General features: G+C 41.6%; 1 protein-coding gene across 2 annotated transcripts in view; it reads left to right on the forward strand.

Moving 5' to 3' along the window:
* Window positions 1–13584: 13584 nt before the first annotated feature.
* The window catches only part of rspo1 (R-spondin 1), a 208598-nt gene continuing 197393 nt past the window's right edge, over window positions 13585–24789 (forward strand). Inside the window, exons 1-2 of one of the 2 annotated variants that reach the window (XM_068011188.1) lie at window positions 13585–14129; window positions 18842–19218. In XM_068011188.1, the coding sequence (XP_067867289.1) occupies window positions 19128–19218 (91 nt within the window). In that variant the 5' untranslated portion in view covers window positions 13585–14129; window positions 18842–19127. Of the gene's footprint in view, window positions 14130–17517; window positions 17647–18841; window positions 19219–24789 lie in introns of those variants that run through there. The other variant, XM_068011189.1, reaches the window with a different exon arrangement.

Below are 24789 nucleotides of genomic sequence, written 5' to 3' on the forward strand. Positions count from 1 at the left end.
TAATGCCATTGAATGTCAAGGGGAGATGGTTAGATTCTCTTTTGTTGGACATGGTCATTGCCTGGCACTTGTGTGGCGCGAATGTTACTTGCCACTTATCAGCCCAAGCCTGGATATTGTCCAAGTCTTGCGGCATTTCTACACGGACTGCTTTAGTATCTGAGGAGTCATGAATGGTGCTGAACATTGTGCAATCATCAGCGAACATCCCCACTTCTGACCTTATGATTGAAGGAAGGTCATTGATGAAGCAGCTGAAGATGGTTGAGCCTAGGACACTACCCTGAGGAACTCCTGCAGTGATGCCTTGGAGCTCAGATGATTGAACTCCAACAACCACAACCATCTTACTTTGCGTTAGGTATGACGCCAACCATGGGAGAGTTTTCCCCCTGATTCCCATTGACTCCAGTTTTGCTAGGGCTCCTTGATGCCATAGTTGGTCAAATGCTGCCTTGATGTCAAGGGCAGTGACTGTCACCTCACCTCTTGAGTTCAGCTCTTTTGTCCATGTTTGAACCAAGGCTGTAATGAGGTCAGGAGCTGAGTGGCCCTGGCGGAACCCAAACTGAGCCTCACTGAGCAGGTTATTGCGAAGCAAGTGCCGCTTGATGGCACTGTTGATGACACCTTCCATCACTTTACTGATGATTGAGAGTAGGCTGATGGGGCGGTAATTGGTCTGGTTGGACTTGTCCTGCTTTTTATGTACAGGACGTACCTGGGCAATTTTCCACATTTCCGGGTGGATGCCAGTGTTGTAGCTGTACTGGAACAGCTTGGCTAGGGGCACGGCAAGTTCTGGAGCACAGGTCTTCAGAACTATTGCCGGAATATTGTCAGGACCCATAGCCTTTGCAGTTTCCAGTGCCTTCAATTGTTTCTTGATATCACATGGAGTGAATCAAATTGGCTAAAGTCTGGCATCTGTGATGCTGGGGACTTCAGGAGGAGGCTGAGATGGATCATCAACTCGGCACTTCTGGCTGAAGATTTTTGCAAATACTTCAGCCTTGTATTTCGCACTGGTGTGCTGGGCTCCCCCATCATTGAGGATGGGGATTTTTGTGGAGCCATCTCCTCCAGTTAGTAGTTTAATTGTCCACCACCATTCACGGCTGGATGTGGCAGGACTGCAGAGCTTAGATCTGATCCGTTGGTTATGGGATCGCTTAGCTCTGTCTATTGCATGCTGCTTACGCATTTTGGCACGCAGATAATCCTGTGTTGTAGCTTCACCAGGTTGACACCTCATTTTGGGGTATGCCTGGTGCTGCTCCTGGCATGCCCTCCTGCACTCTTCATTGAACCAGGGTTGGTCTCCTGGCTTGATGGTAATGGTAGACTGGGGGATATTCCAGGCCATGAGGTTACAGATTGTGGTTGAGTACAATTCTGCTGCTGCTGATGGCCCACAGCGCCTCATGGATGCCCAGATTTGCATTGCTAGATCTGTTCGAAATCTATCCCATTTAGCACGGTGATAGTGCCAAACAACACGAAGGAGGGTATCCTCAATGTGAAGGTGGGACTTTGTCTCCACAACGACTGTGCGGTGGTCACTCGTACCAATACTGTAATAGACAGATGCATCAGCGGCAGGCAGATTGGTGAGGACGAGGACGAGTATGTTTTCCCCTCTTGTTGGTTCCTTCACCACCTGCCGCATACCCGGTCTAGCAGATATGTCCTTTAGGACTCGGCCAGTTCAGTCAGTAGTGGTGCTACCGAGCCACTCAGTGATGGACATTAAAGTCCCCCACCCAGAGTACATTCTGTGCCCTTGCCACCCTCAGTGCTTCCTCCAAGTGCTGTTCAACATGGAGGAGTACTGACTCATCAGCTGATGGAGGGCGGTAGGTGATAATCAGCAGGAGGTTTCCTTGTCTATATTTGACCTGATGCCATGAGACTTCATGGTGTCCAAAGTTGATGTTGAGGACTCCCAAGGCAACTTCTTCCCTACTGTATACCACTGTGCCGCCACCTCTGCTGGGTCTGTCCTGCTGGTGGACAGGACATACCTGGGGATGGTGATGGCTGTGTCTGGGACATTGTCAGGTATGATTTCGTGAGTATGACTATATCAGGCTGTTGCTTGACTAGTCTGTGGGACAGCTCTCCGAACTTTGGCACAAGCCCCCAGATGTTAGTAAGGAGGACTTTGCAGGGTCGACAGGGCTGGGTTTTCCATTGTTGTTTCTGGTGCCTAGGTCGATGCCGGGTGGTCTGTCCGGTTTAATTCCTTTTTATTGACTTTGTAGCGGTCAGATACAATTGAGTGGCTTGCTTGGCCATTTCAGAGTCAGCCACATTGCTGTGGATCTGGAGTCACATGTCGGCCAGACCAGGTAAGGACAACAGATTTCCTTCCCTAAGGGCATAAGAGATCCAGATGGGGCATTAGTGATCTAGATGGTTTTTACAACAATCGACAATAGTTTCATGGCCATCATTAGACTAGCTTTTTAATTCCAGATTTATTAATTGGATTTAAATTCTACCTTCTGCTGTGGTGGGATTTGTACCCATGTCCCCAGAGCAATACCCTGGGTCTCTGGGTTATTAGTCCAGTGACAATACCACTACGCCACCGCCTCCCCTCATTGTTTCAGCACTCCATTTGTCTGATAAACCACATTTTGTGTATGCAAGCTGTGCACGTGTGCACGCATTGTGCACCAGAATCATCAGCCTTGTGGTCAGCAGATAGTCCTTGTTGCCCAGTAGCCACTGTAGCTCAAATGCAGCTGGTACAGCAGACTGTTGCAGAAGGAAGACATCATGATTGTTGCTAGGATACCAGGCATTGACTTATATGATTTGCTGCCTATCTTCACACAGCAGCTGGCTATTGAAGGGATAGAATCTCTTTCAGTTCTGTTATAGGGCATAGTTGACGTGGCACCTGCAAAGTGACATACATGCCATCAATGGCTCCCTGCCCCATGGAGAAACCTGCAATCTTTGCAAAGACGTGTGCTCACTTGACCTCGCTGGCAAGAAAGAACCAATGTAGTTAGCTCTCACTGAGTAAGAGAGTGCCAGTGACCTCCCTCCCAAAACATTGGACAGCAACTATGAGATGTTGCTGGTATCTCCAGCTCCAGTCTGGAAGGAGCCAGATGCATAAAAGTCCTTTGCCACAATCACCCTCACAGCCACTGGCAATCATGTCCTCGCTCTGCTCTGGGTTGCAATTGTGGCTGCAACAGATGGCAGGTTTCAGTGAGGGCATCCTTACTAAGCCCAGACATCTCACATTTTCCTTGCTGAGGTTCATGCAGAAAAATTGCTCTCTGAACATTCTGGTTGGATATGGCCTCCTGCTGTGAGCCCTTCTCCTCTGTCTTCCAGCAACTTGTCCTGCTCTGCATAGTCTCTGTTCATTCTCCAAGTCCTGCTTCCAAAGGGAATATGTACTCGTACACCCATGTCTGGGAGTAACTGGTTTGTGCAGAATCCTTGAATTCAGGAAAAAGTCCTTCAGCACCTACCCCACCATGCCCTGTAGACCTTTGGAACTTTAAACAACCATAGAAATCCAAACACTTGTATAATTGAAGCAACAGCCAGACAAAATCAGCCATCCATTATGTAATAAGTGTCTAATGGCCCCTTTAAGTAGTGCTGGTAATGGGTGTTGTGGGGTGGGGGGGGGGGGCGGGGGTTGGGGGGGTTGGGAGGGCTTGTCCTTCCTGCTGCTGAACATGCATTCAGCTGTGCGAGGTTAAGAGAGGGCATTGGCAGGAGCGTTGAGCTCCAAAATGACATCGCTGTCCGCATATCAGCATTGCACGCTGATTGACATCATGATGCTGCCGGCAGACATTCAATGCACACAGGCCATGGTCCTCACCAATATGGCATTTGGCGTGGCTCACCCCACAAATGTGTGAGTGCACTGGTGGACATCATTTTAGAGCTCCAAGGGCACTCAGAGCACCCAATAAATGCATGCAAACGATCCCAATTTCGTGCCATTTGATTCTTTCTCTGATTTTCATTTCCCTGTTATGTGCTCCTCGGCTACCTTTCTTAAAGAATTCCTTAAATTCCAAAGCTGATTACTATAAATTACTCCTTTTAGTATGAGGATTTCTGAAATCTGCTGAGTTGGCTTGAAGTAGGCTGTTAAGAAGCTTTTACTTTTTAAAAAACTCAACATTAGTCTTTCCTCTCAATGTCAATGTTTTTGAACACTTTGCTTACATAACAGACTGCATAAGGCATTGGCTGTGAAGTCTCAGGACATGATAAGGTGCTATATAAATAAACATTCACGTTTTCTGACTTAATTCTCTGATTACAATGCAAAGGTTGGTGCACATGCTCCACCTACCTGCAATGTTCTATTGTTTGTGATGATAAGCTATTATCATAAACTATCCACTATCCTTTACAATCTGTATGATATGGTTTATATTTTTAAATGACTATTATTTTCTGAATTAACATTTATTTTCCAAAGTATTACACATTTTCAGCAATGGGTTACCATAAATCCTTTAACACACATTGCAGAGCTTTATATCTTTAGCTACTGGCTAATGAAGACCTCATTGCTATGTGATTAATCCTGTTTTGTCCATTAGGCTAGAACAGATATATAATATAAGTATTTTTTCACATAATAAAGCTCCTTGTACCATGAATGTTATTTATTATGCGAGCAACAAAAGGAGACTTGGTAACCATTTGTATGGACAACATTTTCCGCGGAATTTGCTGATGTCAGCTTTGCATTTTTGTCAACATTCCAACTCTCCAAACCCCGTTTCAGTGGTCATGCAAATTTTAAGCACTCTTCACTAACAAACCTTCTCCAGTGTGGAACGTTTAAACTTATTAACTGATTATTTGATTTTTTTTTTAAAAAGGACGCATCTGGAACAGCCCAAAAGCCTCCCTAACAAATAAAAGGAATATCAACCACTTTTTCTTTAAAGAAAAGCTTAATCTAATTGTTTCTTTTTCACTTTTGTCTCTAATGTTCCCACCTTTATTCTCACTGCCAATGCTGCGCACTCCCAGATTAAGTGCAGCTTGGGCTAAATGGAGTTCCTGAGCTTAGTTGATAGAACTGTGTTAATTGTACCTGAAATGCCATGAGCCAAATCATGCTACTGGCCTGAAATACTAGATTAAAATATACCATTTAATGTTATTAAATAAGTTGAGCCATTCCCACTTTCCTATCAGCCTGCACAAATAGGAATGTATGGAACATAAGGAAGACTCTTTTATGCCAGTACGATCAGAACTCTTTGAGGGCACCACTCACATTTCTCATGAACATCTGACATTACAAGGTCAATTAATTAGCATCTTCTCTATGAACTCCCTGGACAGATTGCAGCAGGAGCAGGGAGCTCACTAATTCTGGAGCTCTGGTATTTGGCACAGCAGCAGGTCTTAAAGGCTACTCCTGCCATTTAATGGGGAGCTCCATGACTTATATAGATGTTGTACACTCCATTTGAACATTGTTATTTAAAGGCGTTGCTCTAGGTGTGCTGTTGCAGGAAGTGGATAAAGGAGGGTTATCCTTTTTGAAGCTGAGATTCACCTTCCACCAGGTTAGTTGTGTACAATGCTTGTTTGGAAGTGGCAGACTGAGGCCCAACATCCTAAGGTCATGGGACTGAATCAGCAAAAGATTCGGAAATCTCAGGAAGAGTGCCAAGGTAAGAAAACCCAGTAATTTCTTGCAGGAGACTTATTCCCATAGATTGCCTACCACAAACAGTTTACTCATGATTTGTTTCAGCTTCACAGATGCAGCACATTAAGAACTCAGGCAATTATTCTGTTCTTTTATAAATGCACACAAATATCCATATTGCTGCAGGGCAAATCTTGTAGGTCGTAATGAAATATGTTCCTGGTGCTGTACTTGTACCCAGAAAGCACAATTCCAACAAAAGATGGTTGCATGCTGCGTGTTGAAGAAGTTTGATGGCCACATGAGTGCCTCTGCTCCTCACAATCCCAGCATTCATATGCTTTGTACATGCTTATAGAAAAAGGCAGCATAACCAATGTAATCAAAGGTACATCAAAGAGGACCAATAATAATGTATGAGAAGAATATCCTAGGGTGGAAGTTATAGCAGGAATGGAGGAGGGTGAGATCAGTGCTATGTCTCAAGCTTCATATTGTCCTTTGCTAATTACTCTTTCTCCCTATTCGCACACTCAATCACTCACTCATTATTCACTCTGACACACTTTCTGTTTGACACGCAGATATACACTGCACAGCAGCATGCAACAATGTCTTGCCATGTTGAAGAGGTGTCTTACCACTAGTGTTCTAACACATGTTCCTGTTCTATTTCTATAGATGATCTGGATGTGAATAACCAAGAGATCAATACTTGTGATGTAGAGCTATCACCTTGTGTTACTCACTCCAACTGTGGCAAGCACCAGCACAGATTCATCTCTTCCAGGGGTTCAGCTGGTAAGTTAGCAGGGGGAAAACTGGGTGAGTCACAAACCACAGGTGAGGAGAAGTAAATGGAAGTGGTATCTCATCTCTGCTATTCAATCATTGTGATCTTCATGGGAAAAAGTTTGAAAAGATTGAGTGCAGATGGTGGACTGTGGAAGATACATCATGTGGCAACAGTGCTCCACAGTCTGATGGTCAGCACATCTCTCAAAAGCAATCGTCAATTAGAGGGCAGCAGGCCAGGTGCAGGCCATCAACCTGAAACTCTTTGTTCTCCTCCTGGTCCTCTTCCTCTCCCTCCTCCTCCTTTTGTGGCTCCTTAGCTTGACTCTCTGGCATAATTGCATAATGGCATGATAACGGCTAGTTTCTCATGATCAGCAGATTGTGGAGCATGCAGCAAATTGCCATGAATCTGGAGACCTTCTCTGTCAAGTACTGCAGGGCACCCTCCGACTGACCAAGGCATCTAAACCTCTGTTTGAGGATACCATTGGTCTGCTCAGTGATATTCCTAGTGGCTGAGAGATTCTCATTGTATGAGTCCTCAGCTGGTATCTGAAGTTTCTCACAGGAATCATGAGCCAAGGCTTCAGAGGGTATACCTTGTCAGCTAGTAGTCAGCTTACACATTGTGTTGGGGCTCAAAGATCTGTGGAACAGATGACAGTCTCCGAAACACTTCATGGCAGCTCCCTGGATAGCAGGCATTCACCTGCATGATGCACTGCCTATGATCACAAACAAGCTGTACATTGAGGAAATCGAATCCCTTCCTGTTCCTGAACACCTCTGAGTTTAAATGTGGGACTCGCATGGCCACATGTTTGCGGTCAGTGGCTCCCTGGACCAGGGGGAATCCTGCAATCCTGTTGAATCCTAGAGCTCTCTGCCTCTTGTCTTCTCTGGCAATAGGGAATGATATATAGTCATTCATCAGAGTGTGTCGATCACAGACCATCCTTATAAAAACATGCACAGAGGATTATGGGATGTCACTTATATTACTTGTGACAGGCTGGAAGGTTCCAGTAGCATAGAAATTAAATGCTACTGTGACCCTGACTGCCACATGCAATGTAGTCCTGGCTGTGCTGCGCTGTCTGAGTCTTCATTGTACAAGGTCACAGATCTCTGTGACGATCTCCTGTGTAAAACATAGACTCCTCCTGCACTGGTCTTGGGTCATGTAAATATAGTAGTAGTGCTCTCTGAATACCCTTGGTGGATAGGACCTCCTGCTGAGAGCTGTCCTCACCCTCCTGTCTTCTCCTGCAGCAGCTGGTGCTGTTCTGCCCGGCTTCATCTCCTCCTCCAATTCCTCACGGAGAGAAAGGGGAACCCCAGCAAGATCCCTATGCCAAATCAATTCCTTATTCTTGGTGACTCCTATAAGGTGTACAAAAAGATACAGTAGCAGGGCACTCACTTATTTTAGATGAAATCCTGAGAGAATATCTGGGAAAAATGTTGATAGAGTGTTGGTGAAGTCTTGACAAGGAGTCCCACAAAGTCGTATAATGTGTCTCAAATGTCCTGTTCAAATGCAGTGTATTCAGTTGATCTCAATCAGAAAGAAAAGAAAAGCTTGCATTTACATAGCGCTTTTCACAATTACAAGACCTCCCAAAACTTTGCAACCAATGAAGTACTTCTGAAGTGTAGTCACTGTAATGCAGGAAATGCAGCAGCCAATTTGCATACAGCAAGCTCCCACAAACACCAATATGATAGTGACCAGATAATCTGTTTTAGTGATGTTGACTGAGGGATAAATATTGGCAAGGACACCAGGGATAACTCCCCTTCTTTTCTTCAAAATAGTGTTTTGGGATCTTTTCCATCCACCTGAGAGGGCAGACATGGCCTCAGTTTAACAACTCATCTGAAAGGTGGTTCCTCCAACAGTGCAGCTGACTATGAGCAACTCTGACTATGTGCAAGTGTTAGCTTGAATCAGTTGGTAGCATTCTTATCTCCTGAGAAGGTTGTGGCTTCCAGGCCTCACTCAGAAGTTGTGCAAGTAATCTAGTACTAAGGCAGTCTTTGTACTGCACTGGAGTGTCAGCCTTGATTTTTATGCTTAAGTCCTGGAGTGGGACTTGAAGAACCCCCACAATCTCCTGACTTAAAGGCAAGCATGCTACCCACTGAGCCACAATTGACACATTAGCAAGTAAGCAATGAAAGCTGAGCACGGCTTTAAGTAGTGCTCAAACTCCTCAGCAGACCTTGTTTACTCCTGTTCAGCTAGTCGCTATTACAAGAGGTTGTTAAAGGAAGCGTTGCCCACCAAAATGGCATGCAGCCTAGTTAATAAGTACAAGCAGGCAATTTAACTGTCAATCAGTCCCTTAATGATCCTCCGGGCTGTCTGTTCCTAGCGCACCATTCAACTCCTTTGCCAAGACGGAATCTCATGCTCAACATGGTCTAAACCAGCACCTTGGCCACCTTAGAGGCTCTTTAGTGCCTAAAGTATTCAGCAAAAATCACTCCCGACTGGTCTTCTGACTCTTGAGCTAAAGAAAGATCTGCTTCATTTGGACTTGATGCTAGACAGGTAGTTAGATGCACAACAACCTTATGGAATAAACTGTGGTGGGTGAGAGGCAGCCTTGGGTATGACTATGTGCACCTCTGACCATGTGCAAGTGTTAGCTTGAATCAGTTGGCAGCATTCTTATCTCCTGAGAAGGTTGTGGTTTCTAGGTCTCACCCAGAAGTTGTGCAAGTAATCTACTACTAAGGTAGAAACATAGAAAATAGCAGGAGTAGGCCATTCGGCCATTCATTATGATCATGGCTGACCATCCAACTCAGTAACCTGTTCCCGCTTTCCCCCCATATCCTTTGATCCCTTCCGCCCTAATAGGAACATAGAAACATATTGATCAAGGCATTGCCCTGAGGAATGAACCAATGAATGGCTATCAGAGTCAAGCTCCCTGGTTTAAATTTCAAACAAAGCTTGGCAGTTAATTGTCAGTCACCCTAAACTGGTGCATTCTCCATGGCAATGCCTCTACCCAATCAGATTTCACTTACCAACCAATCAGCACTCTCTTCTCATACAGTATAAAGTTGTTGTTTTCCCTTACATTGGTATTCTTTCAGATTGTCCTGATGAGTACAAGATGAAAAGCTTTGACAACATGTCTCTATTTTCAGCAATACTCAAATGATATAGCGCTGTTGGATTGGGATTAGCAGGAGTAATTATAGGGCAGCTGTGAGATTGGAGGAGACAGAAAAAGCTGCGTGGAAAGCTTCAATTTTAAACATAATAAAATTCATAAGCTCCTAGCATCAGATGTCGGAGATGAGATGTTTGTGGCAGGAGCAAGCAGTTTGTGGTGAAAGGAAGGAATTTGGGAATGTTCTTGCCCTCCAGGGTAATCCTAGCACAGTAGAACATTTTTGTTGCTAAAAGGAAGAAGCATAGTTCTTGGGGTTCTAAAGCCAGAACTGATTCTAGACAATCAGGCCATTTGTGAGCCATGTGGTCTTGAATCTGCTTGCTTGGATATTAGATCATCAAGCTGGTCATTGTATAGTAAAAAGCAGAAAGTTATGAGACTGTTCAGGATCCTGTGGGAACCAGGGGTTCAAAGGCAGAATCAAAACAATTCTTGAGTAGGCAATGGAAGCATTGATGTTATGTTGAATGGCAGACTAAAGGATGGTGTGCTGGTGAGACAGTTGGGTGTAGTTCTTTGCAAGAACAGAAGGTTTAGAAGCAGGCAGGAAGATGCAGAAAGTGAAGGAGACAAGGGAGTAAATAGGAATAAAATTTTTGCTGATCTTGACTATGAAGGTTTGACAGATTTTTTGTGATGGTGAAGTCAACTGCTTTTGGTGAGACGAATAATGTGTATGCGAGGATTAGGCCATGTATGTGAAGTGCTTAGTTTATGAGAGAATGCACCTTCATCAGAACAGTGCACTGGGGGGGACATGAGGAGATCCTGGTGATCATGGTGGATAGGATATGTGCAGGTAGAGGGGAATAGGGCAGCTTGCTGATCTGGGGATCCAGTGACAGATACTGCTTTTGGGCGACAGTGGACAATATCCAGGTTGGAGCAGAGGGAAGCTTTGGGATCATTGTGGCAGCTTGGGGTAGCAGCAGGACAGCAGGGCAATATTGAGGATTCAGTTAAGGGATCAGACTGAGCATGATGTGGTTAAACAGATGTGGAGCAAGAAGATTTGGAAGACAAAGACCAGGAAGAGTAGGTGTGAAACAGGAGATGGATTGAGACTTGGAGACGGATTGTACATGTTGCTGGATACACAGTAGCAGCTTGACTGAGGTTTTGTTTGCCTTGAGTTTTTTTTCTTCACGTTTATAGATCAGTCTGAATTTGACGTGATAACTTTCCAATCCAAGATAAAGCAGTGCCACAAAATGAGGACAGAAGATGAGTGGAGAATTTATAATGTCCAGCCTTAAGCTATATCTGATTTATGATACAGGGCTTGAAAATATATCAGATCACACAACAGCACCCCTGTTATTACTGTTAGTTTTCATGGTAGGTTACAAAAGTACTTCCTTAACTCAAACAAATTAGCACATAAAGTGTCAGATCCTGCATTCTCATTCAGTGAAAAATGAAGAATGCAAAGCGACATCTCAAAGCAGATTGAAGTTTACAACAACAATAGGACCAGGGCCTGGTTTACCGTTACAAGATTAAGTGTTACAAGATTAGCTGAATACAGAATTTTTTTCTCTGATAAGTTAAAACACTCTTTATTTGAGCATTAGAAAGTTGCTGTATATACGAAGAATTTACTGTTTCTAATTTTGTAAGACTTCTTTTTATTTTAAATGTTTATGTGATGTATCTTCATTTATTTTAAGCGAAATAAAAACTTGCATTGATATCATGCCTTTCACGATCACAGGACATCCCAAAGTGCTTTGAAGCCAATGAAGTAGCTTTTGAAGGGTAGTCACTGTTATAATGTAAAAAAAAGCAGCAGCCAATTTTCACACAGCAAACTCCCACAAACAGAATGTGCTAATGACCAGATAATCTGTTTTTGTGATGTTGGTTGAGGGATATATATTGGTCATGATGCCAGGGATAACTCCCCTGCTCTTCTTTGAAATAGTACCATGGGATCTTTTACATCCACCTGAGAGGGCAGATGTGGCCTCAGTTTAACATCTCATATGAAAAACAGCACCTCCTGACAGTGCAGCACCCCCTCTGTACTGTACTGGTATGTCAGCTTTGAGCTTTGTGCAGGTTAATCCCCAGATTAAATTAATGGACGGAAGAATACCAAGAAAATTTATTGAATGTTATTAGACCAAAATTGCTAACAGTAGTTTTCATACATATTCAACCATTGTAGTAGGGGCCAAGAATATAAATATATTTGGTGAGTAAAGTTCCTAGCTAGAGGTTGATCAATCAAACATAGTGAGGTGCCCAAAGAAACCAACTTAAGTACTAGAACAAGGCTTCCCCAAAGTGCAGACTACTCTTAATGGACACTATTAGTTGCAGAATCAAAGCATTAGTGATTTTGCCACTCAGAAAAAGCAGTTAAGGACTTATCATGCTTTTAAATAACTATTCTGGTGATTTTTATAAGGGCATTGGATTCATGAAACAACTCTTTTGCTTTGTTTTTATAAACATGTTGTAGGTTTGGACAAATTTACAATGCTATTTGCACGTATCGACATTGTGGCAAGAGTGATGCATGTATTTCTGGATCTTCTCATTTGCAAACAAGGAAACATTTTTGAAACTGTGCCCTGTATTAAGTTGAGATGTGAGGTGAGTTTAGCTGCCATCATCTGTGACATAAAATAATCCTCGGTGCACACTCTGATACAGAAGAATAACATACCTTCCTACGAGTGGAACCTTCTAAAATATTGGTCATAACTGTGTAATAATGAATGGGCTTCCACTGCTATGTCCAGACTGGCCAAGAGAGTGTGGGAAAATGGCGCACTGACACGGAACACAAAAGTCCGAGTGTATCAGGCCTGTGTCCTCAGTACCTTGCTCTACGGCAGCGAGGCCTGGACAACGTATTCCAGCCAAGAGCGACGTCTCAATTCATTCCATCTTCGCTGCCTTCGGAGAATACTTGGCATCAGGTGGCAGGACTATATCTCCAACACAGAAGTCCTTGAAGCGGCCAACACCCCCAGCTTATACACACTACTGAGTCAGCGGCGCTTGAGATGGCTTGGCCATGTGAGCCGCATGGAAGATGGCAGGATCCCCAAAGACACATTGTACAGCGAGCTCGCCACTGGTATCAGACCCACCGGCCGTCCATGTCTCCGTTATAAAGACGTCTGCAAACGCGACATGAAATCGTGTGACATTGATCACAAGTCGTGGGAGTCAGTTGCCAGCATTCGCCAGAGCTGGCGGGACAGCCATAAAGACAGGGCTAAATTGTGGCGAGTCGAAGAGACTTAGTAGTTGGCAGGAAAAAAGACAGAGGCGCAAGGGGAGAGCCAACTGTGCAACAGCCCCAACAAACAAATTTCTCTGCAGCACCTGTGGAAGAGCCTGTCACTCCAGAATTGGCCTTTATAGCCACTCCAGGCGCTGCTTCACAAACCACTGACCACCTCCAGGCGCGTATCCATTGTCTCTCGAGATAAGGAGGCCCAAAGAAAAAAAAAAATGAATGGAATGAGTATCCCAGTCATCTTTTATGCTGCGAGTGTTTTGATGCATTTTCCTTTTTAAAAAAAATGTAGTCACTGATTTATCTGGTTCCAGTGTAGATCTTTACAATAGAACCTTACAATTGAGAGTTACCGCAGAGATATAATTAAGGTGAGTTTCAAATTAAACCATTCTCACTCATTTGCAGCCTTGATGTTAAATTGATAATTGCAGCAACAGAACAACAAATTTAAAACTAAAATGAGCACTCATAAGTAAACTTAGGAAGGAATAGTTTAATAGCGAGCTAATGAGGCTCCTGCCGATCTGGTGCATGATTTGGATCAGCTAAAGAATCCTAATAAAGACAGCATGCATACTAATCCAGTCCAGGGTTTCCCTTTGACCACCTGATTGGCATGAAAGTGTAAAGAGGTGTGACCAAATGTGTTCAGCCTGTGTATGCTAGGGCTGAGAGCTGGATGTTTATTCAAAGCGGGATGCTGTGAGCTGTGAGTTATAATCAGTGTTTTGAGAGCACGGAGTCTGAATCAAAAACTGGATTTCCTGCAGCGCAGAATGATCTAAATTGTTATTAAGAAGCTTCATTGTTTGAGATGCAGTAGACAGAAGGTCCTGTTGGAGAAAATCCCATCTATAATTCTCAGATGTTGCACATCCCAAGTGGCTTTGCCCCATTCATATCTCTGGAGTGCTAAGTACCGGTGCCTCTGTGCACAATTCGAACAGCTGAGTAAAATTAAGTCATACCTTACATTACAGCCATGCAGCTGTGGTTGCTATCAAGATAAAACTGAAGGAATTTGAAGCTAACATAACTTTTACGTACTGAGAAATACTAAGAGCACCCACAAAAATAAAAGTTTTTCAACTGAAATCCAAAGAGTGCAACGGAGATAAATAGTTGGCGGTTTGTGTTTCACTTAGGCAAGAAACAAATAAAAGAAACTTCTTCAACACCTGTTGATGTTACAGCAGAGGCCTTTAATATTCAGGTAAGAAACTTTATTATTACAGCTGAAGGATTGTGTTTCACATTGAAATTGTAGTATCTTATTTTCTGTTACTGATAATTACAACAGAAATACTACTTTGGCTGACCCTCAATGCTTCTCATATTGGTTCACAAAGTAACATTGCTGCAGAATAAATTACATTTCAAAATGTGTAAGTGGCGTTAAAGTTTTGTATTTAAGAACTGATGCAGGGGTTGAGGGCTTAGGCTTAATTCTAATGGAAAGTAACATTTCCCATATTCAGAGGAAAGGAGCCTCTTTGAGCTCTAATGTAACAAAGTTATATACTGCAGAACACCGCACAATGATAAAGATAGGAGGGCGAATAAGGAAAACCTACATAAAGTTAGCAAAAGAAGATGAAGCGGATGAGTCTGAGGATATTGGTTTTTGAATGTTGCGATTAGGGGCAGGGTTATTTCCTTAAAGTAGTTTAAGGACAGTCTTTTTTCTCCCTTCAAATTTGAGGCTTAGATTTTTGAAGTACTTTTTTGTCTTCTGCACCATATGCATGGTCTACCACTCTATTGCTTTTCTGCCTCTGCAGATGTCATAGTGAAATCTGCTGCTAGGAGGTGCATGAGAGGCACGACAAGACATTTCTCCCTCTCAACTGTTTCCCCTTGATGGAATAAATGGTCAGACTTGGTTTAACACGTCTCCATGGTGGCGTCACTGAAACTGGGAACCCAGCACGTGAAAGATTGCTGATACGAAGCCACACTCCTCCACGCTGTGCAAAGTCACCGAGTGGGTGAACTCTTTTTAATGATGGATTATTTTTAAAACAATATATATTCCATCTGACTTGCAGGGGGCAATTTTAACCTAACCCACCCATCATGAAACTGAGAATATCAGGTGCAATGCTGTTTTTGCACTCTGTCTGATTTTATCCTCAGTTTAAGTCAATAGAGAGTAATATTGTGTGGGGTGTAAAACTGGCATTCCACCAATCCCGTGGGTTTCCTGCCCAGTGAGTTAGGTTAAAATAACACCCATAGTCTTATTGAGATCTGTTATAGAGCTGACATTTTGAGCTGTTTAATTTTAATTAATGAACACTGGTCCGCTTCAGACATGACCAAGTTGACTGAAAGTAGTTCCCTATATAGAATTAATTTTCCTTTTACATTCTCTCTTGCATTCTTTCTCTGCATTATATCATTAATTATTTTTTCAGATACAATATTTGTTGTTCACTTAACATCATCTAAATTGCAAATTAATTTCAAAAAATAATAATTAACACAGCAGTGACTTTGGCAATTCTGTTCGAGCCCCAAAACTTTTCTCAGGGGATTTCTTAGTTCGCTACTTGTAACTAGCTCTGCTATTTTCATATGTTGAACTTTTTCCACCTATATTTGAAATGGGAGCTCCCTTATGTCATGGCTTCTCTTCATAACTCTGAGAATTTGTGCTAAATTCAGAATTGTCTTGTACTATTAAATAATGGGGAGGTGGTGGCATAGTGGTAATGTCACTGGGCTAGTAATCTAGATGCCTAGGCTAATGCTCTAGGACATGGGTTCAAATCCCACCACAGCAGATGGTGAAGCTTGAATTCAATTTATAAATCTGGAATTAAAAGCTAGTCAAATGGTGACCATGAAACCATTGTCAATTGTTGTAAAAACCCATCTGGTTCACTAATGTCCTTTAGTGAAGGAAACCTTACCCAGTCTGGCCTACATGTGACTCCAGACCCACAGCAATGTGGTTGACTCTTAAATGCCTTCAGTGGGAAATTAGGAATGGGCAATAAGTACTGGCCTAACCAGCGACACCCACATCCCAAGAATGAATTTTTTTTAAATGGTCAAATATTGCTATTTTATCAAAGAAGTTGACTGACTCCATGTGTAAAAAGAAATATTTCCAATAAACTAAAGACACTTGCCTCTATTTAAGTAAGGGCATTGTGCTGGAGCTCTTCACGCTGAGGACATATCAAGACAATGTGTGCATCACTGCTTTTTAGGTTGGAATTGGGGAGATGTTGTATTCTGCCAGAGTGTTTTCAGTGCAAGTCCTTGTGCATTTGCCTAAAACAAGCAGACACACAGGCATGTCATATTCATGTGCAAAACAAAACAAGTACAGAATTGATGGGATAATTGGTCCAGTTCGTCGTTGCAAATTTCTATGACTTCATTATACAATCTGTTGTTGGGATCTTCTTCCTTCTACATCCTCACTCCCCCTCCCCCCTCAGAAAAAACCTAATAGATTGTGAAGTAGTGCAACTACTTCAAGTGCAAGAACTGTCAAGATCAGTTTAAAAGAGAGGCACTTATATATAATTCAACCGTAACACTTTAAATATTGTATTTTCAGATCACGTCACTGAACCCCCTACTCTGTTGACATGATTTTGGTGGGCGGAGGGGTGGTGGTAGGTGAACGCTTTTGATTAAATCTTTGTCTTCACTGCTTGGACAGTAAACTGGTGGAGCAGGTTCTCTTCCATTGAAAATTGGGTGGGTTCTATAAAGGACAGGGGATCTTCTCCTCCAGATTACTGTCCAATCGCTGAAGATAAAAATCTACCCTACTGACAAGTGCTTTAAAAGTTAATTTGTACTGAAAGATTAAGACCAGTTCTAGTGACGTGCATAGGGTTGATGCCCATTATTGCACGGGGATTAAAATGTGACTGTGACTTTTCCATTGCTGATTAATTTGGAGTAATACTTCCAGAAGATTTATATTGAGTATGTCAAGCAGAACATCCCCACGGCTTGTGCGTACAGCAGGCAGTGCAATAGATTTGATGCACTTCTTCCTTCACCTGCACCCTTTGAGCTTACCATTTCATTCTGAGTATCTGTTGCACTTTATAACTAACTATGTCTTCACTATTCCAATGTATGCATTTCCCCTTGTTTTAAATAAACTCTGAAAATTGATGCAAGGATTGTTACTACTGTATGTATCTGTAATGAGTTTTCATAAATAAACTAGCTATGAGCAAAAATACTTACAGAAATAATACCTCGCTCTATTTACTAATACTCCCTCTAAATAATCTATCTCTCAAGATTCACTTTTCCTGTTAATAACATTAACTTCTGTAAGTATTTTAAAATGAATGATCCATCATTGCAGGAGCAGTACATGATTATATTGCCACCTTATGTAATAGTATATTTTACCTTCCAAGCCGTAAGATTTGTGAGGTTCAATCCTAGTTTTGTATACCATTCAAGCTTGACCATCTGCAGAGTGAGTGTTGGCAGTACTTGGCATGGCTGCTAGATGGAGCACTGTGTAGCAGCAGAGCAATCCATCTCAGTGAAGGGTAGGAGGTTGATTGGGGAAAGATGGGTTAGAGGTAAAGCTTAACAAAAACAGTCTGATCATGTGCCCTCCCACTGCCCTCCCTGAAACACACCTCCTATCAGTTGATCAGAAAGCAGTATTAATGGTTGCTGCAGCTAAGATTGTATCCATATCAGCCGAAGGTTGAAGAGTCGTGATTGGAGGCACAGCGGTAAGAGACTTAAGTATATTTGTATTTTATACAAGGTGGGAGGGGAAGGAAGAAAACAACAATCTCTAATAATCTGAACTGGGCAATGAATCGTATTGTAGCAAACTGCGAAATAAAACTTCAGATTGAATCACATCCTCAGTCCCGATTTCGACTCCATTAAAGTTGCTGTTAAACCATACGCATCAGTAAGGTTGTAGGATAGTGTTTTTTTGCAGTAAAATAGCACGGAGACGGAATAATTGTGATAAATTCTTTTCTGTTTCCCCCTCATCTGAGCTTCCCCAATTTATAGCATGCTCCTCAGTATATTACATATACCACTATTTGCTGCTTTTCTTCTCATTTTGATTTCATAATGAGGAAAGCCTGATTTCAAATAGGTCGACACTTTGAAACTGAATATAAGTACAGAATTTGTTCAAAACTTTCTGCTTAATTTTAAAATGATAGTTGGTGGGGAGCGGGGTTGCTGGGGGTCAGTAGAAAGAGAGAAGTGGTCTTCAAAAATGGGCAAATGGGCTGATAAAAAAAATGCATGATAATTTCCGGCCATCACTTTTGACTTGTTTTTCCAGCTGGTTTCTTGCCTCATGGTTTTAATCCATAGTATTCAGTCTGTGATAATTAGTTTCTCCCCAGTAGGGGTGGCACTGTTTTGTTTGAGACTGACCATTTAATGCTCTATTAGTGAATGCCACAATTTTAACTATAGTTCAAGGAAGATGGGTTTTGAATATTTTTAGATACAAACGCAGGTGATTATGGAAGGCACAGGCAAGGGGTGAAACCATCTCCTCTCCTGCCTCACGATTTCAGGGCATCATTCTCAAGGGTGGAAATGTTGAAAATCACAAGTTCAGATTCAGCAAATGCATGCGTGTGGCAAACTGTGTTACTGTATCTGTGCTAGACTTCATACTCATATTTTATTTAGAAATGTCAAAAATGTCCGTGAAGTACAGTTGTTCTTCAAAATCTTATCTTTTATTTCTTATTCATTCCTGCCAGTTAATCAAAACTTACTTCTTTCAATAAGAATAGAAAATTTCAAACGCTGTTTCCATTGTATTTCTTTTCCGGCAATATATTTAAAGGTCAAACTTTGAAAAATACTACAAATATTCTAATTGCCATTTCTGTACTTCCACGTTCGCAGAATGCAGACTAATTATTTCCATATTTGTTCTTGCAGCTTATACAGTGGCTATCAGAGAAGATATTCATGTAGCATACATATGAATGGATTTTGACAGAACATTTCCCATCAAGTTGCGATTTCCATGGAGTTATACCTGAAAACATGCTTCCTCTTGTCCCACCCCTATGTGTATGTGGACAGAGCCTTGCCTGTTCAGACTTATTTCTGTGAGTTGCTCTAGGAAACAGTATCAAAGATTATAAATATTGTTTTGGAATTGATCCTGCCCTCATCAGCATCAGCCTTCATCTAGAAGAGACAGAGCTGCGCAGTTATTACTATGCAGTTTGGATTCTTTTTGGTGGTGATCATTTTAAACTCCATGGATTACACAGGCAGCCATGTCTTGAAGGGAAGGAGGCAAAGACGAAGTGAGTATCAGAGGTTTCTATCTGTAGAAGTACCAGTTTTATTTAAGTGAACTGATCTCAGATTACGTTGGTGAACAAAAGGAACAGTTATTTCTTTACTAATGTTTGTATAAACAAAAAAACAGATTGTACTAAACCTGCAGTTTTTATTTTAATTGAAAACAAGATCCTTCAGGCATGCAAGAGTGTAGGGAACCTGATAAAACAATAGTTTAGAATCCTGTTCTATCGTCTTTTGCAGCTGGTTTCAATAGAACCCAGATTAATAAAATGAAATGAAAATCTCCTTACTGCCTGCTTTAAATAAAATGTTACATTTTTCAAAGCGTGAAGACCAGTTGATAAATTTGTGGAGAAAAATGTTGTGTCGGAACCTGGGTTTTATAAATATGGGAAAAGAATATAAAAGCCAAGAGGGAATCCGAGACTTATACAAATGATTGGTTAGGCTGCAGCTAGAATAGTGTGTCCTGTTTCTGGAACCATACCTCAGAAAGAATGTCAAAGCCACGGAGAAGTGCAGAAGGGATTTACTAAGATAACACTAACAATGTGAGACTTTAGTTATGAGGAGAGAAGAGAGAAATTGGAGCTCTTTTTCTAAGAATATAGAAGGTTGAAAGGAGATCTGATAGTGGTTTAAAAGTAAAAGAGGTTTTGATAAGGTAAATAGGAAAAATAAATTTCACTGGTCAGTGAGTCAGTAACTAAAGGCCATAAATTTAAAATAATCACCAAAAGGATGAAGGGAGATGTTTGAGGATGTTTAAGAAAATATATCCAGTGTGTTCTTAGGATATGAAATATCCTACCAGAAACATTGGTGAAAGCACAATCTAGGATAGCAGACAGGTGCATACAAATGAAAAAAAATGTGAATGGGGGAACGGTACTAAATGAAAAAGTGTTTCAGAGAGCTGACACAGGTGCAATAGACCAAATGACCTGTGGTTCTATGATTCTTCCTGAGTGCTGGATTACAATCTTCTTTCTCTGCTGGGTCGAAGGACATGGAAATTACTGTCAGTGGTGTTACCATACAAATGCTAAACCAAGTCATACCAAACTTTTCTTCACTATTTTATTGAATTCATTAACCAAGCTATTTAAAAATAGCAGAGAGAGAAATCTGGTATGAATGTGTTAAATTCTCATTGGAAAATATTGTCGTCGACCATTTCTACCATTGTATGTAAATACATTTCAACAATCTTTATTTTGTTTCTGATGGGCATGAATTCAGACATAAAACTTTTCTCAATTTGTCTTGTTCATAGTTCACTGAACAATGGCAGATATGGAAATAGGTGAAGCCACACTGATGCATTCAGGGGCTTTATTTTTAGGTTGGGGTAAAGGTTCATTAACTGGGACACACACATATAGATATATAGATATATATATATGTATGTTATATAGAGAGAGAGGGAGAGAGAGAGAGACAGAAAATCATAGAATGGTTACCGTATAGAAGGAGGCCATTTGGCCATTCATGTCTGTGCCAGCTCTCTGTAAGAGTAACTCAGCTAGTTCCACTTTATTTTTCCCTGTAGCCCTGCAGATATCTTCTCTTCAGATGCTTATCCAATTCCCTTTTGAAAGCCATGATTGAATCTGCCTCCACCAGACTCTCAGGCAGTGCATTCCAGATCCTAACCACTCGCTGCGTAAAAAAGCTTTTCCTTATGGTTCTTTGGTTCTTTTGCCAATCACCTTAAATCGGTGCCCTCTAGTTCTTAACCCTTCTGCCAATGGGAACAACTTCTGTCTATCTACTCTGTCTAGACCTCTCATGATTTTGAACACCTCTATCAAATCTTCTCTCAACCTTCTCTAAGGAGAACAACCACAGCTTCTTCAATCTATTCATGTAACTGAAGTCCCTTATCCCTGGAACCATTCTCTTTGATTATTCGTGCACCCTGTGCTATGCCAAATCTCTGAATACATAATGCTGTCACTGGGTTGAAAAGTGTTTCATTACTCAGCACTGATGAGAGCAAAGTAATTAAAATTGTCTCACTATATTGTGTTTTTCACTTAAAGCCGAGAGAATTATAACTCAAAGATTGGCTGAGCATTTGTATCACTTTAGGTGATGAGAATGCAGGATTATTAACTGAGAAAGTAGATTGAGCAAATGAGTCAAATTGATTTGTGTTGTCCATTAGATGGGAATTTACGAGGAATGGAGTAGAATAGAGAGCATTTTTAAAATTAGCCAAGTTCTCATTCCTCAAGTTTAACTTTCTTAGATGTTCCATTTTATGTTTAAAGCATTGTCATGCAACACAAAGAGGAGGTTAAGAGATTCTTTTTATGGTAAGGGTTAATAGAATATGGTTAGAATGCATTACCACAAATGGCTTTGAAGCACAGTTAATCACAATATTTAAGGAGCAATTAGATAAACACTTGAAGAGAAAACATTCTCAAACAGTACAAGGAGAGGAGAGATAACTCCGATTTGGAGCTTAGACACAATGGCTCAATTACTTCTTCCTGTGTTGATTGTTATTGATACTTACTAGGAAAATGTGAATTGATTGACAAGGGTTTGACTGCATGGGTTGAGCCCTACAAATTAAGCAGTGTGATTTTGACACCCATTTCCATGGTGATATCAGCTGTGTTGGTCCACAGAGTGCAAGCTATTGGTCTACTCTTTTATCACCACCTCCTCCTACCACCTCCATTCTCTCAGTCTGCCTGGGACTTAGTTTGTTTCCATTTGTAATTGTTGCAGGGAACTATTCTGTGAATGGTTGCTGACCAATACTTTTAGCATCAGGTTGTGTTTACATAACTCTTTCTTGTCCATTCTTGTTTTCCTTTGCACCCATTTGCTGTTATGTCATTCTCGGAACATTCTTACATTGTGGCCAGGGCTCTGAGTGAGCAATGCTCAAGCAGGGAACTGTAACCTTTAAATGCCACTCTGCCATTCTCATTGCAGCCCCTATTGGAGAGCCAGCAAGAAGAGGTGCTTGGCTGCCATGCCTCTGCTCTTCACTGTCAAGCCCCCATGAAAAGCTGGGTGCCTGGTGCTTCTAGAGTCACAATGTTTGTCTGCTTTATGTTATATTGTGTCACCAGTTGCAGGAGGATTATGCTCCTGTCATTGATGGCACACTGTCCATGGAAAAGTACATATGGTTTCACACTCTAGATGTGACTAATCTGTGCTTTTCCTATGCTACTTCACCTATGCCCTCACTCTTGAGATAACATTGCCAAGCACCACCCTATGACACCTACCTGATGAAAGAAAAAGTGAAAAAAGGAGAGGGAGGAAGGAGAAAGACCGTCTTTGCACCTGACAAATAAATTGGCGAGTCAGGATAATTAGCTACAGTAAACACAGGGTCTGGACTGTTTCTGCATAGGAAACACAAAAAAAAACTAGTCCCGTACAAAGCTGCACTTAAAATCTTGACTTGTTCCAGGATGAATGCATTAAATCTGCCAGTTTCACTCATGCAACACATTAGTCTAATGGTTGTTCTGTCAAGCTAGTACAAAGTACAAAAAGTATGTAAGTGTTTTTCCACATTATTTGAGTCAATGAAGCTGCATTGCATAACCAATGTAGCTGAATGTTTTTAACTCCACTATGCAACATCTTGGATTGCCCTGATGCAAATTTCAAAATAGATGCTGTTTAGGTGGAATATAGTCATTCCTGAATTGTCTATTTGCACCATTCTGTCTGTTATTCAGAAACTTGTTGCCAGTCAGTCAACCTAATTTTGATGATGTGTTCTCGACAGGAAAGATGATATTAGGTGATAGAGTACTGATAGCACCACAGTACTGCTTTGAAACTTAGAACGAGCCAGTAATAGAAATTTACAAGCGCACAACCAAACGTATACCAGTATAATTACTGCTTTCATACAGGACTAGCATGGTCAATATCAATAACCTTTCTGGAAAGCTATGCGGCAAATCATTTTTTGTAAGGAAGATCCAGAAAAGAAACACTGCATGCAGTTTCCACGTGTTTAATAACACAAAATATTTTGCCAGATATTTTTTCATGCGGACAGTGCCCCTCTAAGGTCAGTATCCTCTGAATGCCACCTTCAGTTCTATCTCTATCAATTCTTCCAACACATGTTATAATTGTTAGTCCTTCAGTAAAGTTGCTAACAAAGTAAAGTTAATGTGATATGTTTTACTGAACCTGTGGTATGAAGCAAGTGATTTTTCTACCTTCTATCTAGGGTGTTTGTAATTAAACAGCAGCAAAGTCCCTCTCAATGATGCTTGAGTGATTTTTACTTTCTACGGTAAAACTGCATTTGGGATTTTTTTTACTGAATACAATTCCTTGAAGATAAGTTTTTGAAGTTGTACGCCAGTGAGTGGAAATTGGGTAAGTCCTGTTTTCAGGTCCTTAAAAAAATGCGCACCCACAGCACATGCCCTAACCAGAAGACCCGAGGCCACCCGCAAATATTTATCCTCAGGCCTCATTTGCTTAATAAGGATGAACCGGTTGGGTCTTTTTATCTTGAAAAGGAAAGACTGAGGGGTTACGAAGAGGTACTTAAAACTATGAAAGGTTTCGATAGGTTTTTAAGGTTAAAACAGAGGTAGTGAGGAAATGGTGGTAGCATGCAGTGCATGGTAAATTTTCTATTATTTATGACAAAGACAGAACTCCCACCCAAAGAAGATAACCATACATTACTGAACTAATGGGCTGGCAAAATCTCAAAATTACATTTCTGCATTCCTTCTCTAAAGCCACAAATCCCATAATGATTTTTCATATTTATAAATCCAGTCTATTATCTAAAATTGCCGAGGTTTATATTTGTGTAAAGTTTATTGTACCTTTTTAAAATTATCATTCAGATTTGTTTACTTTATTGAGCTGTCAATCAACTCTGCACCATGAGCAGCACCACAAGTTACTGCAAGCAGTGTGTGTCATCTTCAACGCACCTACATGGTTGACTGACAATTTTTTTCAAATTCATGAGCAAGGCCAGCATTTATTGACCTTGAGAAAGTGGTGGTGAGCTGCCTTCTTGAACTGCTACAAGTCCATATGGTGTCAATACACTCATAGTGCCTTTTTCTGTAGTGGTTTGATACAACTGAGTGGCTTGCTAGGCCATTTCAAAGGGAAGTTAGGAGTCAGCCACATTGCTATGGATCTGGATACTGTTGTGGGGGACGACTTACCAGGGGTAAGCAATGGGGTACAGGTCTCTGGCACAGAGTCTGTCCCTGTTGCTCAGAAGGGAAGGGGGAAGAGGAGCAGAGCATTAGTCATTGGGGACTCCATAGTTAGGGGAACAGATAGGAGGTTCTGTGGGAACGAGAGAGACTCACGGTTGGTGTGTTGCCTCCTAGGTGTCAGGGTTCGTGATGTCTCGGATCGTGTTTTTGGGATCCTTAAGGGGGAGGGGGAGCAGCCCCATGTCGTGGTCCACATAGGCACCAACAACATAGGTAGAAAGAGAGATGGGGATTTAAGGCAGAAATTCATGGAGCTAGGGTGGAAGCTTAGAGCGAGAACAAACAGAGTTGTTATCTCTGGGTTGTTGCCCATGCCAC

This window comes from Heterodontus francisci, chromosome 31 (assembly GCF_036365525.1).
Source record: "Heterodontus francisci isolate sHetFra1 chromosome 31, sHetFra1.hap1, whole genome shotgun sequence".
NCBI lineage: Eukaryota > Metazoa > Chordata > Chondrichthyes > Heterodontiformes > Heterodontidae > Heterodontus > Heterodontus francisci.